A 16,113-nucleotide genomic window follows, 5' to 3' on the forward strand; every position below is an offset into this window, starting at 1 on the left:
TCCTTAAATATATTTTGCAATCAAACATAGTCCCAAGAAGTAATTCATTATATACTTTTCTCACCAGTTCCAATTACAAACAAGTATTTTGAGAGGAAATCAGAGGAGATGAGGGACTTAAAACTTTCACAGCCTAGTTGTTATGAAAATTGTGGTAAAATGACCCAGTGAAAGTTCTTAATTTGGTGCCCCATTAAGCACAGCCTAGGTGAAGACATAGGAAGGAAGGAATTCCCATTGGCCATGATAGCAGAAATCGTATTGTAATTACATGATTTCAGCCAATCTATGAGACTAGGATAAAATACTGAATAAAGGGTTGATCGGTTGTTTTAGGGTGGCAATGGATGGGCCAGCTAAGATCAGCTCAATTTAATTAGGGTCAGACTTGGCCTATGTTGGAAGCCCAATGACTGGGGCTGAGTTGATTTTTTTTTATTTTTTTTTGCTTCAAGATAATTTGTATAAAAAATGAAAAACAAAGTAGAAAACAGAAAGAACCTGGAAAGGAAAACTCAAACAAACTATCCTTCCACTGGTTCCAACCCCACCTTTGACATTGTCATCAGTAGAAGCTGGTTCCAGCTTCACTGACATGAAGTTGGACTCCACTTTTTTGTTATTTTGGGCTCGTTTACCTATGTGAACCAGTCTTTCATCTCAGCTCCATGTAGATAGTAGGCTTTGAGCTCTGGCTCTTGTGTACTTTGGGCTTAATATGGTTACGATTGAAGAAGCCCAATTTATTTAGTGGTGTTTAGTGATAACCAACAAAACCTTAAGGCTATCAGGATGTCAGTTAAGGAAAGGACCAACAGAGGGCCAGAATGAGGGCGGAAGAGGGCCTCAACCTTGTTGAAATGCAGGAAAGGTTCTATGACTATGATGCCTTCAAGGGTGAAGCATTATCCTAAGAGAGAGATGCAACCACTTAGGGTAAGCCTTGGGTCGGCAATGCACTGGATCACTAAACTACTAGGATAAGGAGACGTATAAAATAATAGTATGGTCATATAAACCGACGAGAAGTCTTCCATTGGTGCTGGATTTTGTATTATCTGATCCCTTAAATCAGAAACACCTAATAGTGAAGACTCCTAGTCCTAGCTCTAACCATTGATTTGTACCTGTTGTGTTCCATAAAAACATGTCATCATCAATAATCTGTATTAATAGGTTTTTATATGTCACCAAACCTAATTTTATACTAGTCTTCTCCAGAATTAGTTGAGGTGCACGTAAGCTAGCCCATATCTTGGTTAATAAATAATTAAAAAAAAATGACACCAAACCAAACTTTACAAGAAACAAGAAGTTACCCAAAAGTTGGAATAGGCCAGTGATAGAAAAAGACAACTTATCAAACAAATAAAGCTCACATCCAGACTTCTTAGGGAAGACTGGGCTGCAACCCATTCTATGTAAATTAGGAAACGGTACCTGTGTTGAAATATTCAAACTATAATCAAATAGTGTTAACGTCCTCCAGAGAGTAGAGAATCGGCAATTGATGATAGTGGACTCATTCTACTACCAAGAGATGGACACCAAAAAGAGACTTCACCAGTAGGTTCTGAAGTCAGAGATGGCAGCTCCGGTAGAGGAATCTCTCCCTCCAAATACCGGACAACTTGCCGCATACATGGCCTTGCAGTTGGGATGGAGTGAGAGCAAAGCAATCCAAGTTTTAACACCAACACCATTTCATCCACTTCATAATTCATTTCTAATTTGGGATCCACAGTTTCAAGAATTGCACCCCTATTCCAATATAAGATCACCCAATCCACCAACAAAAGACACTCTTCTGATTCCTCTGCCTTTATAGGCCTCTTACCACAAGCGACCTCGAGCAAAAGAACCCCAAACGCAAACACATCCACACTAGGATTTGCTTTGCCGGTTCTAGCATATTCTGCTGCAAGATAACCAAAAGTCCCCACCACATGGGTGGTTTTAGGATCCCCTCCATGTTCATATAATTTTGCGAGTCCAAAATCTCCCAATCTTCCGTTCAGCTCCCTGTCTAACATTACATTACTGGACTTGATGTCTCTGTGAACGACAACTTGTTCCCATTCTTCATGAAGAAATAGTAATGCAGATGCCACACTTTTGATTATTTGAAATCTTTGATTCCAATTCAATGTTGCCTTTGTTGCTGTGGATTGATGATCAAAGAGGAACTGGTCTAGACTCCCGTTGGGCATGAATTCATAGACTAGAAGGAGCTCTCCTTTACGTCGGCAATACCCCAAGAGTGTTACTATGTTTCGATGCTGCAGTTTACCGAGGCTGATGATCTCGGCAATAAATTCCCTCACCCCTTGTCTTGAATCATGTGATACTCTCTTCACTGCAACTTCTTGTTTTGTGGTGGGTAATACACCTTTGTAGACTTTACCAAAGCCACCCATACCAAGAAGCTTCTTGTCATGAAATCCTTTGGTTGCTATGTAGAGATCTTTGTATCTGAACTTGTGAGGTCCATATTCAAGTTCCCAATCTTCGAGAACTTCTGCCAACTTCTTCTTCTTTGCTACAATAAAATGGATGATGAAGATCGACATAAACACTAAACTAGCACCGATCACAGGAAATCCAGTCGTAAAAATTCTCGGTTTTGTTTTGGGTCTCATTCGAGGAAGCTTAGGAAGTAGGGAGAGAGAGAGTGGTTTTGCTTGCCCGTTCAACTTAAAGCTCCACCCCAGCACATAATAAGATACATCCAAGGAAGCAGTAGATGATGAGAAGCCCACAAACATGGGATCCACTATGATCTTATAAAGATCAATGTTCCAAGACAAGAGTGGAATTGTTGGTTTAGGGACAGTAACTGGTGCTAAAGAAACAATAAGTTGCCTCTTTGTACCATCATATTCCACCCAAGCTTGTATGGGATGTCCACTGAAGAGGTTCAGGTTCACACGCTGATGCTCTTGGTCACTAAAATAAGATGCTGGAACAACTTCAACAGATTTCAAGTCGTTAATATCAATACCAACGTGGTTACCATTGATATCATTAAACTGAGCGTTTTGGAGGGTATCCAGTTCGACTCCAACTATATGGTTGGATGAGTTACCGATGTTAGTCAAGTTGAAGAGGCCAAAATAACCGCCGGACAAAGCACCAGGGAACCCTCTCGAGGGTGAGATCACAAACACAATTCCAGGACCTCCTATTGTTGGTACCTCAGAGAACATGGCAAATACGAAAGTAGTAGAGAAGGACAGAACATTACGACTCGACGAATTCATGAACGAAACAGGAAGGGGGTAGAAGGCATGGCCTACCTGGAATTGTGCTATTGTGGTGTTTACCATCGTTAGGAGACCATTGTCTGTAATCTGGGCTAAGCCGTCCAAGGTCATGTTAACTCCTTGAAAGCCATTGTAGGTGAAACCAACATCTTCTTGTTGTGATGCTACGAATATGCAATGGAGAAGAAACAACAGCACGTACTTGGTGAAGAACATTGTTCGCCACTTTATTCTTCCTTTTCTCCTCAGATATGGTAACTAAACTCTTGCTCTCCTCTTAAGATTTGTGGGAGGCAGGACTCAGCTTTTTCTATATCAACGTCCTATTTTAATTGTTTCATTAGAGAGATAAATAGATTCTGCTTTTCAGTAAAATGGTTGGACTCTGCATTTCAGTAGCGCTCTATATCTTGGGCTATCCACTTGGCATCCATAGATTCACACAGAATTCATCGGTCATTCGTGTCAAACACGGTCTCTCCTAGGTCCTTTTTGAATGGAGGTAGGAAAGAACAACTCTTGGTAGCTTAGACAGAAAGAATGTCAAGGTTTTTTTTTTTTGGAATAAGAAATTCAATACCAAATAAGGGAAAGGAATAGATCGGGCTAAGAGGTAGAAAAAATTTGGCTGTTACCCGAGCTGCAGCTAATTAGCAGTCAAAGAAATGAAATAATTCACTTCCCCCTAGGGTTAGCAAATACCCCCAAGGTTATAGTATTTTCCAAGATACCCTTTAGATTCCATTTCTTTAGCTGCCACAGGGGTTGCCAGGGCAGCAGCTAAATTTCGTCCGGCCTAAGGCAAAAGAAATAAAAAGAAAGGGTGAAAAAAACAGCCAAATACCAGGGCCAACACAAAAGATCCTAGCTAAATCATCAACATAAGAAAAGACACTCAAAATGCAATCACTTGTGTCTACTCGAATTAATTCTGGCCATCTGAGGAATGCAAGTATTTGGAGGGAGTAATTTGGTCTGCTTCCTAGTTTGATTTTTAGGAGAAAATTCATGAACGGATCAACATCCATACATGTTTTTAATACTCGTAGTAAAGTATTTGGTTTTGGTTTCATCCGGTGAATGGATCATGTTCACATACAAGAATGTTCTCGTATGTTCCTGGTCTGTGGATTTAGAATCTATTAAATGAAGAGAGAAAATTAATTCTAAATCCATGGACTAGGGTTGTTCTCATATGTTCTCGTACGTGAACCTGATCCACTTTGTTGAAAGAGCAGAGACTGTAATTCTTTACGCTAACTTCCATTTTTTTAATACATAATTATAGGTATAAGAAATCCAAGAAATCCACCACTATTGATGGCCACATTCTCATACGTTCCTGGTTTGTGGATTTAAAATCTATTAAATGAAGAGAGAGAAAATTAATTCTAAATCCACGGACCAAGGTCGTTCTCGTACGGTCTCATACGTGAACTTGATCCGCTCTCTGGAAAGTGCAGAGACTGTAATTCTTTACACTAACTTCCATTTTTTTAATACATAATTATAGATATAAGAAATCCAAGAAATCCACCACCATTGATGGCCATATGTGCTCTTTCAATGACCTTGTGCTGGTGTATAGGTCACGTAACCAAGAAGCATTCTTTCCCCCTTTATATGTGTCAAATTAAAGATTTTTTCAATTTGTGGACCCATGTAAGAGATCTTCTAGCCTAAATATCACTCCACTTTGAATGATAGATCTCGTTGGATGGCTTAAAATACTCTAGAAATTCCTAAAAATAATACCAAGAAATAGTATTTCTAAAACTACTCTATTTCTCAAATGGTTGGGACCATCTATCCATGATATTTTCAATATGGGACCTGAAATTGTATTATTCATTGAAAACACAATGATTTCGACAAAAAATTAGTGATCACATAATACTTCATTATTTCTACATGGTAATACATGGGTGGGATTATTTGATTCAGAACCCCATCCCATCTCAACAGTAAGATTTTGAGACAAAGTCTAATACCCTAAAATCTAACTTAGGGGTATTTTTGTCTTTTGACCATTGTAGGGTCAGGGTGACTTAAAGTAGAGATACTAGACCACTGAGGGTGCATTGGTACTTGATAAGTACTAAAAGTCATCGGTTAGATGTAACTACACTGTTAGGGGTGTCAACCAGTCGGGCCGGTTCGGTTTCGGTTGGGCTTAATCGGGCTTGAAGACTTTCAAAGGTTACACCGTGTCCGCCCATTTAACTAATCGGGCTTAGTTATTGAGGGCATGGTACACTTTATATTCGGTTGGTCGGTCTCGGGCTATAATCGGGCTACCTTAATCGGGCTTTAGTCGGGCCTTAACCGGGCTACGGACATGTTTAATGTTAAACGGGCTTTAACCGGTTTTTAAATGGGCCCTCTTTAAAATGTGCTATTATATTCCGGTCCACTCATGCAAGCCCAAAAAAATGACAATAAATCATTAAATGATACCAAATATGACCATTATTTAAAATGTGAACATGTCTTTACTTTTTAGTTTTTATTCTTTAATTTGGAGGGTAAAATAGGTATTTTACAATCATTAAAGGGTCGGGCCAAGTCGGTGCACAATAGGCCGGTCTCGGTCGGGTGTTATTCGGTCGGTCTCGGTCGGGCATCCGACGGTGCAAGTAGCAAAACCGAGACCGACCATTTATAAACGGGCCGGGCCGGTCTATAAACGGTCGGTCCCGGTCGATTTAGTCGGGTCGGGCCACTAATTGACACCCCTACCAATAAGAGATCGAACAAAAACCGATAAGGCGAAAACGGACCAAAACCGGCCAGACTGATAGTAATTGTTTCGGACTGGGATTTTTAACCAAAGTCCTTAATGGTCTGAACAGAAGACCGAAACCAGATGAGCTATGTAGTGTGATTCTCTTAACAGTTATTTTGATGGAATAAACCTGCTTGAATGCTCAAATTGGACTAACATTCTTCTCAATTTTCTGCAAAACACTAAATTATTGGAATTAAAATGGAAAGAACTTATTTTTAAATTCGACTCTGTTATATAACTGTTTATTCCTTACTAATGGTTAGAGTTTCTCTGTAATTAGTCATCAGAGGAAGGAGATGATTCTGTTGTTAGTCTGAATTGATTAGCAGAAACATAAGAAACTGCATGAGAGATTTGAGTGTTGTCAAATCAGAAATGGCATCTATATAACAGGAGGTAGTAAGAGGAAGAAAAGGCGAACAGAAATCTGAGAATCAAAATTGAGAGTAATGCACAAGACACCATTCACGATGTGGCCATGGATTACTACGACAAGCATTTGGCAACAGCATCTTCGGATACCACCATCAAGATAACTGGTGTGAACAGCAATTCTACTTCACAGCACTTGACAACATTGAGTGGTCACCAAGGTCCTGTTTGGCAGGTTGCATGGGCGCAGCCCAAATTTGGCTCCGTCCTTGCTTCATGCTCTTATGATGGAAAAGTGATGCTTTGGAAGGAAGGTAACCAGAATGAGTGGACTCAGGCCCAAAATTTTGATATTCACAAGTCCTCAGTCAATTCCATTGCTTGGGCTCCTCATGAACTTGGCCTTTGCTTGGCCTGTGCCAGGCTGACGGTGGTTGGGACACTACAAAGATTGACCAAGCTCGCCCTGTTGGCTTCACCTCTATGTCATGGGCCCCTTCTATGGCTCCTGGTGCTCTTGTTGGAACTGGCATGTTTGAGCCTGTCCAGAAGCTTGTTTCTGGTGGATGTGATAACACTGTGAAGGTATGGAAGTTGTACAATGGAAATTGGAAGATGGATTGTTTCTCTGCTCTTCATATGCACACTGATTGGGTTAGGGATGTTGCTTGGGCGCCTAACTTGGGGCTTCCGAAGTCTACGATTGCAAGTGCTTCACAGGATGGAACGGTTATTATATGGACCGTAGGTAAGGAAGGTGACCGATGGGAAGGCAGGGTTTTGAACGATTTTAAGACCCCTGCTTGGAGGGTCTCATGGTCGCTGACTGGAAATATATGGCTGTGGCAGATGGAAACAATAATGTAATGTTGTGAAAAGAAGCGGTAGATGGGGAGTGGCAACAGGTGACTGCTGTTGAGCCATATACCAGAAGTGCATATTCATCTTACTACTGCTAGATCATGCCTTTTGGCCGTGACCACCACTAGATTGCCTATATTTTTCAGTTCCTTTCTTTATCATTCAGTCAGATTTTACTCCCTTTTCTTGGGTTTCAGTTTAGGTACACTCTTTTTGAATTGATTGTGTTGAAACTATTGGTTCTTCCAATTTAGTACTCAAATGAATAGTGGGGTTGATCAGCACTTCACAGACTTGTATCTCAGTTTTCTTTATTATTGTATGGATGTCTGCAACAAAATGGATCGATGTCAAGGTTTTTTTCTGTTTGGTGTAATTTGATTGCAAATGATTAAGTTTGTGTTGTTTCTGTATATTTACAAATGAAGTGAATAGTTGGAAGTTGGGATTGACTGACAGTAAAGGTTTATCTATCGTGAGGGTCAGGTACTTATTATATTCCACAAAATAGGCTGGTAGAAAGAGAACCATCGGATTATGATGCAGTTGTTAAACAAGCATAACCTGACAATCAGAAACTTTCATCTCTCTCTCTCTCTTACCTACATATATGCAATTAGCCAATTACACACACACACTTTTATTGCTTCAACTTGGTGCTGCACGAACCATTGAAAGGATTTAATTGGTTTGATTCTGGTTAGTCCTTGATAGATTGACATCTCCACCAGTTTGGTGGTTTTTCTTATGTCAAATATTAATGATGACCCGTTCTTATTTTCTTGGTGATGCTTGGAGTGGAACTATTTTTTCTTGGCATAGATTCTTGATCACTCCGATCAGCATCAAACCCCTCCCCCAAATTTGAATGCATGCAGCTCCTGCACCAGGAGGGGGGGATTGGGACTTGGAAAATCAAATTTTTTTCTTTGTAATGATTCTTGATCTTTCCAGTCAGCACATAATGCAGTTTGTTAGCAAAGCATGATCTCAAGTTTGTGTTTGTTAACTAAGTTTGGACCTCAAGCTCAGCTTTGATGGAGGACTCACAAACTCTAATCCTAAAATAAGAATTGGTCCCTACCTAGATTAGAGAAAATATGCCAACAGTTAGCATAGGACTGAATAGGAGAATTTTAATAACTCAACAACCAAGCTTCTATTACGGCTGAAGATCTGGTTGAATCACCTTTGGGAACAGTCTAACAAGTTCTCAGAATATGGCTATATTCGCCTCAGTTAAAGGGGATGGGATTGGCCTGTTAGTGGCTTGTGGTCAGAACAGGGATATGGAACTGGTTTAGCAAGTAGCACAGCTGAACGTGGTTTAATATGAGGGTTCAGCAATGTATATGATGCTAGATGGGAGACAAAATATGAGATAAAAAAGAGAAGAATTGAACGAGATAGGGAAAGAAGAAATGGACTGAAACCAGGTTGCACAACAGCAGGAGACTATGGATCTTGTCATGACCTGTTGATGGCTGTAAGTATCACTGGAACAGGAAAAGAGGAAGATAGCAAGTGACAGTTGTGAAAACATAACTCTTCCAGGCCGTGACCCTAAGATTTCCACACAAGAATGTCCAACCAAGCTCCACTAAAGTCTCATTCACTGATTAGACTAACTACCCCCCAAGTCTTCTATCCTTAGCAATGACTGAAATCTTGAAAATTTCTAAATATCCTAGACTTGATAACCAAAGAATCTGAAAAAAGAAACTTTCTAGAGTTCTAGAGTTGTTAGAACCAGATTCAATAGTTCTTTGACAAATTGGGACAACTCAAATTAGAAACTCGTTATAGACTAAATCTTGCTTAAATCCGATATAGAAACTATAAACTAACACCTAGTCCCGTATTAAAAGAAACTAGAGATTAACATCTGATCCCGTATAGAATCAGCTACCCTACACTATGGGCTTATAAAGTTGACGTATTCAGCCAGTCAGGCCCAAACGAGTTGGGGTACCTTCTTTGCCTGCATCAAGCTCACTTAGCTCGAGTAGCCTCCCTTGTATAAATATTATATTGGATATGAACATAAATGATTTACTTTCTTGCTAATTAATTTTCTTTTATTGGATTTTTGGTGGAGGTGTGGATGCAAATTTTGGGGGTTGAATGGCCAAGTATTATGATTGGATTATTGGCAAACCAAGCTGGACCAAATCTAAGCTTGAGCTTCTCATCTTATGCCCAGACCCAAAGGTTGGAACTTATACTGAGTAAAGCTTGGTCTAGCATGGCTCTTCAACTGGCCTATTTAGCCTGCGGAGGATCTTAGCCATATTGTTGATATTCCGTGCAGAGATCTTCTAGTCTTCTGTATGGGATTTTTGGGTTAATAGTCATAAATATTGGTGTTGTCTTGGGATGTTAGTAATTGTGAAGAGCTTAAAATAGCTGGTCTTCTATTGAAAATAAAAGGTCTCCTTCTTCAGTATGAGTAGATAGTGGCCTTTTGAGGGATGCGATGTCTTCTGCAGTTCTTCCCATGGAATTTTAGTTTATGTCAAACCAAAAGCCTTTTCCTTTCACATTTTGGGAACTTGGAGTTCCACCTGAAATTGAAGCCTTTTAGTTGATAGTGGATCTAGAAAAGAGTTGACACCTCCTCTGCTGTTTGTGAAAAAGAGAAGAAAGAAAGGAATCTGTCGAGTCAGATGCATAGTACAGTGCAAAAGTAAGACTTGCTGGACAGTATCTTTTTTTTTTCTTTCTTTTTTTCCCCATGTATGAATAGCCAATTTTAATCAAGCAAGGGGAAAGAAAAGCTGCTACACTCATATAGCACACCACCACCACCAGCAACAACTGGGAAATCAGTAACTAAGACATGGGTTTTGAGGTGGCAAGGGAGGTCTGGAAGCTGTCTTTAATTTGGTTAAGCAATCTAGGCCTTTCCTCCTGGTAAATGAGGTTTGATTTCGAACTGGGAACCCAGTTGTCAAAAGGTGTGAAATGCTATGGATATTTCATCTCACTAGACTGGGTTTTAGGATGGTCAGATCTAATCCAGTTGAATTCACCAAGCCATGGAGGTACATGAGACAAAATCACTCACATGTCCATAGTGTGATTATTATGTTCTTAATTTTTAGGGTAATTAACGGTGTCACCCCTTAGAGAATGCCATTATTATAAGGACACCCCCTCTATAATACCAAATTAGACTCAGACCCCCTGCCGTCACCAAAATACCCTTGCTAAATGTGAAGTATCTAAAATACCCATCTAATAAGTCCCCATCCCTAAATCAATAGCTACTATACCCTAACCCTTCTTCTTCTCCTCTCAACAGTAACCCCCTGCGATTCTTCTTTGCAGGCGAAGATTATCGTACATACTTACACGGTAATCGATCTAATCCACAGGAATGAGAAAACTGAGAGTAACGGATTAATAGGAGAAGCCGTCACTTACCTATCAGAAATCAAATTTGCAGAGCTGGCGATGAGAACGAAGAGAGAAGATAGGGGGGAAATGGTGAAGGAAGAGAAGTCGTCACTTACCTGTTCATTGTTATTTGGATTAGCTTTTTTTTTTTTTTTTTTACCATCTCCATGTGATCTTATTTTCTGTACGATATTGACGCATCAGATTTGATTTCCGCTCTTTGCTGTCTGTTTTCTGATGGGGTGTAATTAGATTGATGGGTTTTGTTTAGGGTTTTCTTGTGGATCTGAAAACTATGAATATATGTGTTTTCCCCCCTTTTCACTTCTCTTTTTGGATTTGTCAATATATATATATATATAAGATGGATTGGTGAGGTTTATTCACTTCAATCTCTGTTAGGATGAACTATTTGGAAATTTGTCATGGTGAGATTACACGAGAGAGCACATCAATGCCAAGACCCAAATTGAAGGTCAATAGATTAAAAGGAAAGCGAATAAATGGCAGGTTATTTCAGTGAAGGACCTACGCTCGCCTCAGTGCAGTGAAGGAGAACACTGCCGACAATGGCATTGTGACCTGAAAGTGCGTTTCTCTCTCTCTCTCTCTATGCTCGCCTCTGTGCTTGATGGCTTCCTGCACGGTGAAGGTGACTAGAGGTAGGGGTGAAGAGGACTTGGGTAAAAACACGAATTTTAGTCAATAGGGTATAACAGTCATTTTAACTCCTCACTTAACAGCAACTGATGGCAGTGGGTCTGAGTCTAATTTGGTATTACATAGGGGGTGTTCTTATAATAGTGGCATTCTCTAGGGGGTGGTGCTGTAAATTACCCTAATTTTTAATTGCTATTAGTTTATGTACCATGAAAAATGTAGTAAACTTGAGCCAATGAACTTTCAATTCAAGCTGAGTAAAGTTTATGTTTCTTCAAAAAATTTCTGAAATATTATCTTTCCTTCTTCTGAGGTGGGGAAGAATTTGAGAGCAATCACATTGTTATAATGTCCTTTGTTAGATGGTTCAAGTAAAATTAATTTCAGTCATTGACCATTCAGAAACCTGGGTGTCTTCAATAATCGATCCCTTTAGCTCTTCTTCAGGGGTTAAAAGTTAAAGCTGGCTGAGTGCTGGTTGGAATTTTCTGTGCCATTACGGTTGGTTAATGATAGGTGTTTCTTAGCTGAAGGAGTCCTTATAGAGTTTCTATGTGGTAGTTGGCCCTATAGTTGTGTATTTCCTAATTCTCAATTTGATAACATTTTTCTTAACCGCCTGATGAGGTACTGGGAAGTCTGCTTGCAATGTAAAGAGCATTAGAGCATGTTGCATGTGTGGAGATAATCGAGCGTGATAATTTGGCTACATGATGGTCTTTGGAGGGGTACCCCTTGTTCCATTCAGAATTGTTGTAGTTTTGGATAGTAGGTGCATCTGAATCTGTGAAAAATGTCATGGTTGACTGACTTTATTATTTATTAACCCCTTTTTTTTGAGGGGTGAGGGGCAGTGTTGTAATAGAGTGAGCTCTTGTTTTGTTGCATAGACCAGAAAGTTTGTTAATTAGATGAATGGCTTCTGGTGATATAATCTACTTCATACCTCATTGAAATGGTTGGCTTGAATGCCAAGGTCATAAGTGCACCTTTCTCTTTCCTGAATAAAAGAGTAGCAAACCTCTGTAGTGCATGGCTCTTGAGAGATAATGCGTAGAGAGTACAGTGAGGGTGAGAAGATATTTTTCAATTTTCTGCTGGAAGGTCTAAGGTTAAGGTTGGAAGTATCAATGATATTGAGTATCCTCAAGGAAAGGGCCATCCAGCCTTGCATTTTCTAGATATAGATTTTTTTTTGAAAAGAGGTTTCTATCTTATGCCCAGATATTATGTGTGTCTGAAACTTGCATAATATGGTTTAGCCCATCTGGGTGAGCTTTTATTATTGCTTAGAAAACTGTCCTACTCTGGTAGTAACAAAGTAATGTCTTGGTGGTTTAAACTGAAGTCCATCAAAGGAATGTATTGAAGGTTAAAATTGTTTTAGTCTGAGTTGTTAAGCTCTTTTGTCAAACTTTGAATCCTTTAATTCTCAGTTGTCGGCTTTTCTGATTGCTTGGGAACCTTTTCGTACTCTGGTAATGGGAATATGCAGTATAGGGGTGTACCCATTTGTCATCTGTCCAGTTGTGATTTTTTTTTTTTATTATTATTATTTTTAAATATAAGGATTAAATGATGAAGAAGTGGAATAAGTGGTGAGTAATCCTAGAAATTCTTTGGGATTAAGAACAGAAATTGCGATTTGAGAATGATGTTTGGGTAAAATTGAAGGAATCATATATTCATATTATGGATACTAGATTTTATCCATGGATAGAGTCACAAAAAAATAAAGTGATCTTTTGGCTGGAATGAATGGGAGCGGCACAGGGAGTACCAACGGCCTGAAGAAGAGGTGGCTTTATTCAATGAAGGCAACGGAAAATGGCGTAAAGGAACGTGGTTGAAGTCTTTACTGTTAATTAGCAGTGTCCAGATAGACTGTTGATCATACCAGCCCTGGGATGGAAGGTGATGAAATGCAATTAACTGGTAAAAAAACTGTCAGTTCCAAAAGTTTGGATTGGGCCGGACTGTTCAGGTCAGACTGTTGGACAACTGGTCCTTGAGCAGTTAGTATTATCATTAAAATTGGATGCAAATGCATATAGTGAGATTTGAACCCTATGCACGCTGCATGGCAAGTTTGGGAGAAAAACCTGCAAACCAGAAGAGCTTGTGTTAGGATAAAAGTTTGATTCATTTATTTTCTCATGCTCTCCTCGAATCATGAGGAGGTTTTGTCTTTGGTAAAGAAACCATTAGCTGTTTGTTTTTCAACTTATTTTCTTTAGAGTATTCAGGTATTAGGAATAACTGGGACTTATGGTTGTTTTTTCTACTTTATTGCCTTGATAACCTAGTACCACTTCCTCTGTTACTGGGGTCAAGGTCTGATTGAGTCATGACTCATGAACACAGCATCACTTTGCACTCGGCTGGTGCTTTAGAGATTAGGATCCAGTTCTCATCCCCCTTTGTTATAGATCAACTTGCCAATTGTTGGGTAATCAAATGAAGCAGTTTGGCATGGTGAGATACTATCTGTTGCCTCAAGGTAAATGCTTTATTTGTGATTATGCTATGTTTCTCTTTTAGTTATGGGTTATCTGTTTCTATCCTTCTCTTCAATATTATGCTATGTTTTCTCTTTTATTTATTATTATATATCAGTTGCTATGGAACTGAAAGCTATAATTGGCTATTAGATATGTTGAATTTCATTTGTTTTTTACTAGCATCTTCTTTCTATAGGCATGTTTTAAGGTATATAAATGTTTAGTAAGAGGTTTGGGCATGCTGCCAGCTTTTGGTAAGCTAGCGGCATACACCGATCACATGCTGGTCCTGTCGGACACATGAGGGCAAGTGGTCTTTTCCTAAGGGAGAGGAGAGAGTATGACACATGCTAGGCACCCTGGTAGCGTGCCCAGCCTTCTCCCAAATGTTTATGCTACTATTTTACCTTTCAATCATCTATAGGGCCCTTGTTCTGAGACTAAGTGCATGTTTGGGTAAGCTCCTGGAACTTATGCAGAATAAAAAGCATACGGCCGACCAAAATGAGATGTTTGGAATCTTTACTTCATCAGCTCAAAACCCCCACCCCCCCAAAAAAAAAAAAAAAAAAAAAAAAACCTTTCTTGCTCTCTAGACAGCGAAGATTCCAACTGTTTTAATTTCATTGAATCCACTTTTTTCACCTGAGACACTAGCTTCTAGAAGCCAAGAAGCAGAAGCCCTAAAAGCTTACCAAATAGGCCTTAAGCAAGATGATGTACTATACTACAAACTCCTATTTTACTCATGTGAAATGACATCCATTGTTTATTGAGAACCTAATCCTGATTTTAGTTAACTAAAAATTCATCACTTACATTACCTAAAATTTATCATGAGATTTAGAGTTGATTGACTTGGATGTTATTCTTTGTTATTTATTTGAATTCTTCATTATTGATGCCAATATGTTCTTTCTAGTATTTGGCATCCCCTCGCCCACTTTTCTATTTTGGGGAGGGGAGATGTTTATGGTATTCTTCTCTTCTGTCTTCTTGTTATTGACTATTAGGCGCAGGTTAGAGGACACAAAAGTGTTTATTTTTAATGTTTTATTTTAATTAATTTCTCTGTATGGAAGTTATCATGAGATTTTTAGGCTATATACATGATAGATGTTTCATGTTTTTTTTGGTAACTAAAGAAAATTAGTTACCAAAAAAGCATCAAATTCTTGAAAATTCATTTAAGAAGAGATTTTTCCCCTGAACCATTTCAGGCTGTCTTTTGATTTTTCATGGGACCAAGTGAGCAGAGTGGAGGCTTAGGCATTGTTATCAGGGACTCTCAAGGGCATCCAATTCTTGCTAAATCTGATCCATGCATCTTTGACACGTATCTCCTTGGCGAAGGTCTTGCTGGAATGTATCTCTGATTGCATTGACCACATCAGCATCGAATCGGACAATCAGCAACTCATCTTCTATCTTGCTCCTACAGGCCCTCTCTCCCCTTCTTCAGTGCAGCCAGTGATCTTCGACACTCTCTATCTGGGGTGGGGGGGAAGAGGGTGTATTGTCGTAATGAAATGTTTGAATGCACTTGACACATTCCCATGCACTTGGTCTTCAAGGAGACTATTTCCACATGTAATGGAATTGCATATTGAGTATAATAAGCTAACTTTTGGGGGTTGGGAACAAGTTAACAGTTAGTACTTCAACCAACATTGATGTCTAAGGCAGCAAATTTAGGCTGTTTCGATACACATTCTAAGAAAATAATGCATTCTAAGAAATCATATTAAACGCAGCCTTATGCTCTACCATGATCTTAAATATATGGATTCACTATTTATATAATATATATTTATCATCTCATCTTCTTAATCTCTAAATCTCTTTGAAGATCTCAACTTTAAATTGGGATCAAAGATAGAGGACATATACAATTACTTTGAAAGCGTTTGGAATCTTAGAGTGGACTTTTTGAAATTAAGGTCACGTTGGTATGATTTCTTGGAATGCATTATCGGCTTAAAATGCATTCTCCTCCCTCATTAAATTCTGTCTAACATCAACAATTGGATCTATGATTGGAAATTATTGGGCTCATCATAGTCTACAATTTGTTCCCCTCCGGCCCTCCCTCTAATTCAATAATTCCTTGGCCTGGATATCAAGATTTAATCCCAAGTCATGTACATTAGTTTGCGATGCTGATTGTATTGTTGGAAGGAATGCTGTCATTTTTTCAAATGGTTCGTGCATATGTGTCTACCTGAATTCTAAGTTTGTAGGGAGAGCATAAGAATCAGAAATTTGAATT

The 16,113-nt window shown here is 39.1% G+C and overlaps 1 protein-coding gene and 1 pseudogene across 1 annotated transcript; one reads left to right on the forward strand and one right to left on the reverse strand.

Moving 5' to 3' along the window:
- Window positions 1-1,475: 1,475 nt before the first annotated feature.
- On the reverse strand, window positions 1,476-3,479 carry LOC122073704 (L-type lectin-domain containing receptor kinase IV.2-like). Its single transcript, XM_042638331.1, has one exon. The coding sequence runs from the start codon at window positions 3,477-3,479 to the stop codon at window positions 1,476-1,478; it is 2,004 nt and encodes a 667-aa protein (XP_042494265.1).
- A 2,827-nt stretch (window positions 3,480-6,306) lies between these two features.
- LOC122073713 lies at window positions 6,307-7,382 on the forward strand (annotated as a pseudogene).
- Window positions 7,383-16,113: the final 8,731 nt, after the last annotated feature.

This window comes from Macadamia integrifolia, chromosome 1 (genome assembly GCF_013358625.1).
Source record: "Macadamia integrifolia cultivar HAES 741 chromosome 1, SCU_Mint_v3, whole genome shotgun sequence".
Taxonomy (NCBI): Eukaryota; Viridiplantae; Streptophyta; class Magnoliopsida; order Proteales; family Proteaceae; genus Macadamia; species Macadamia integrifolia.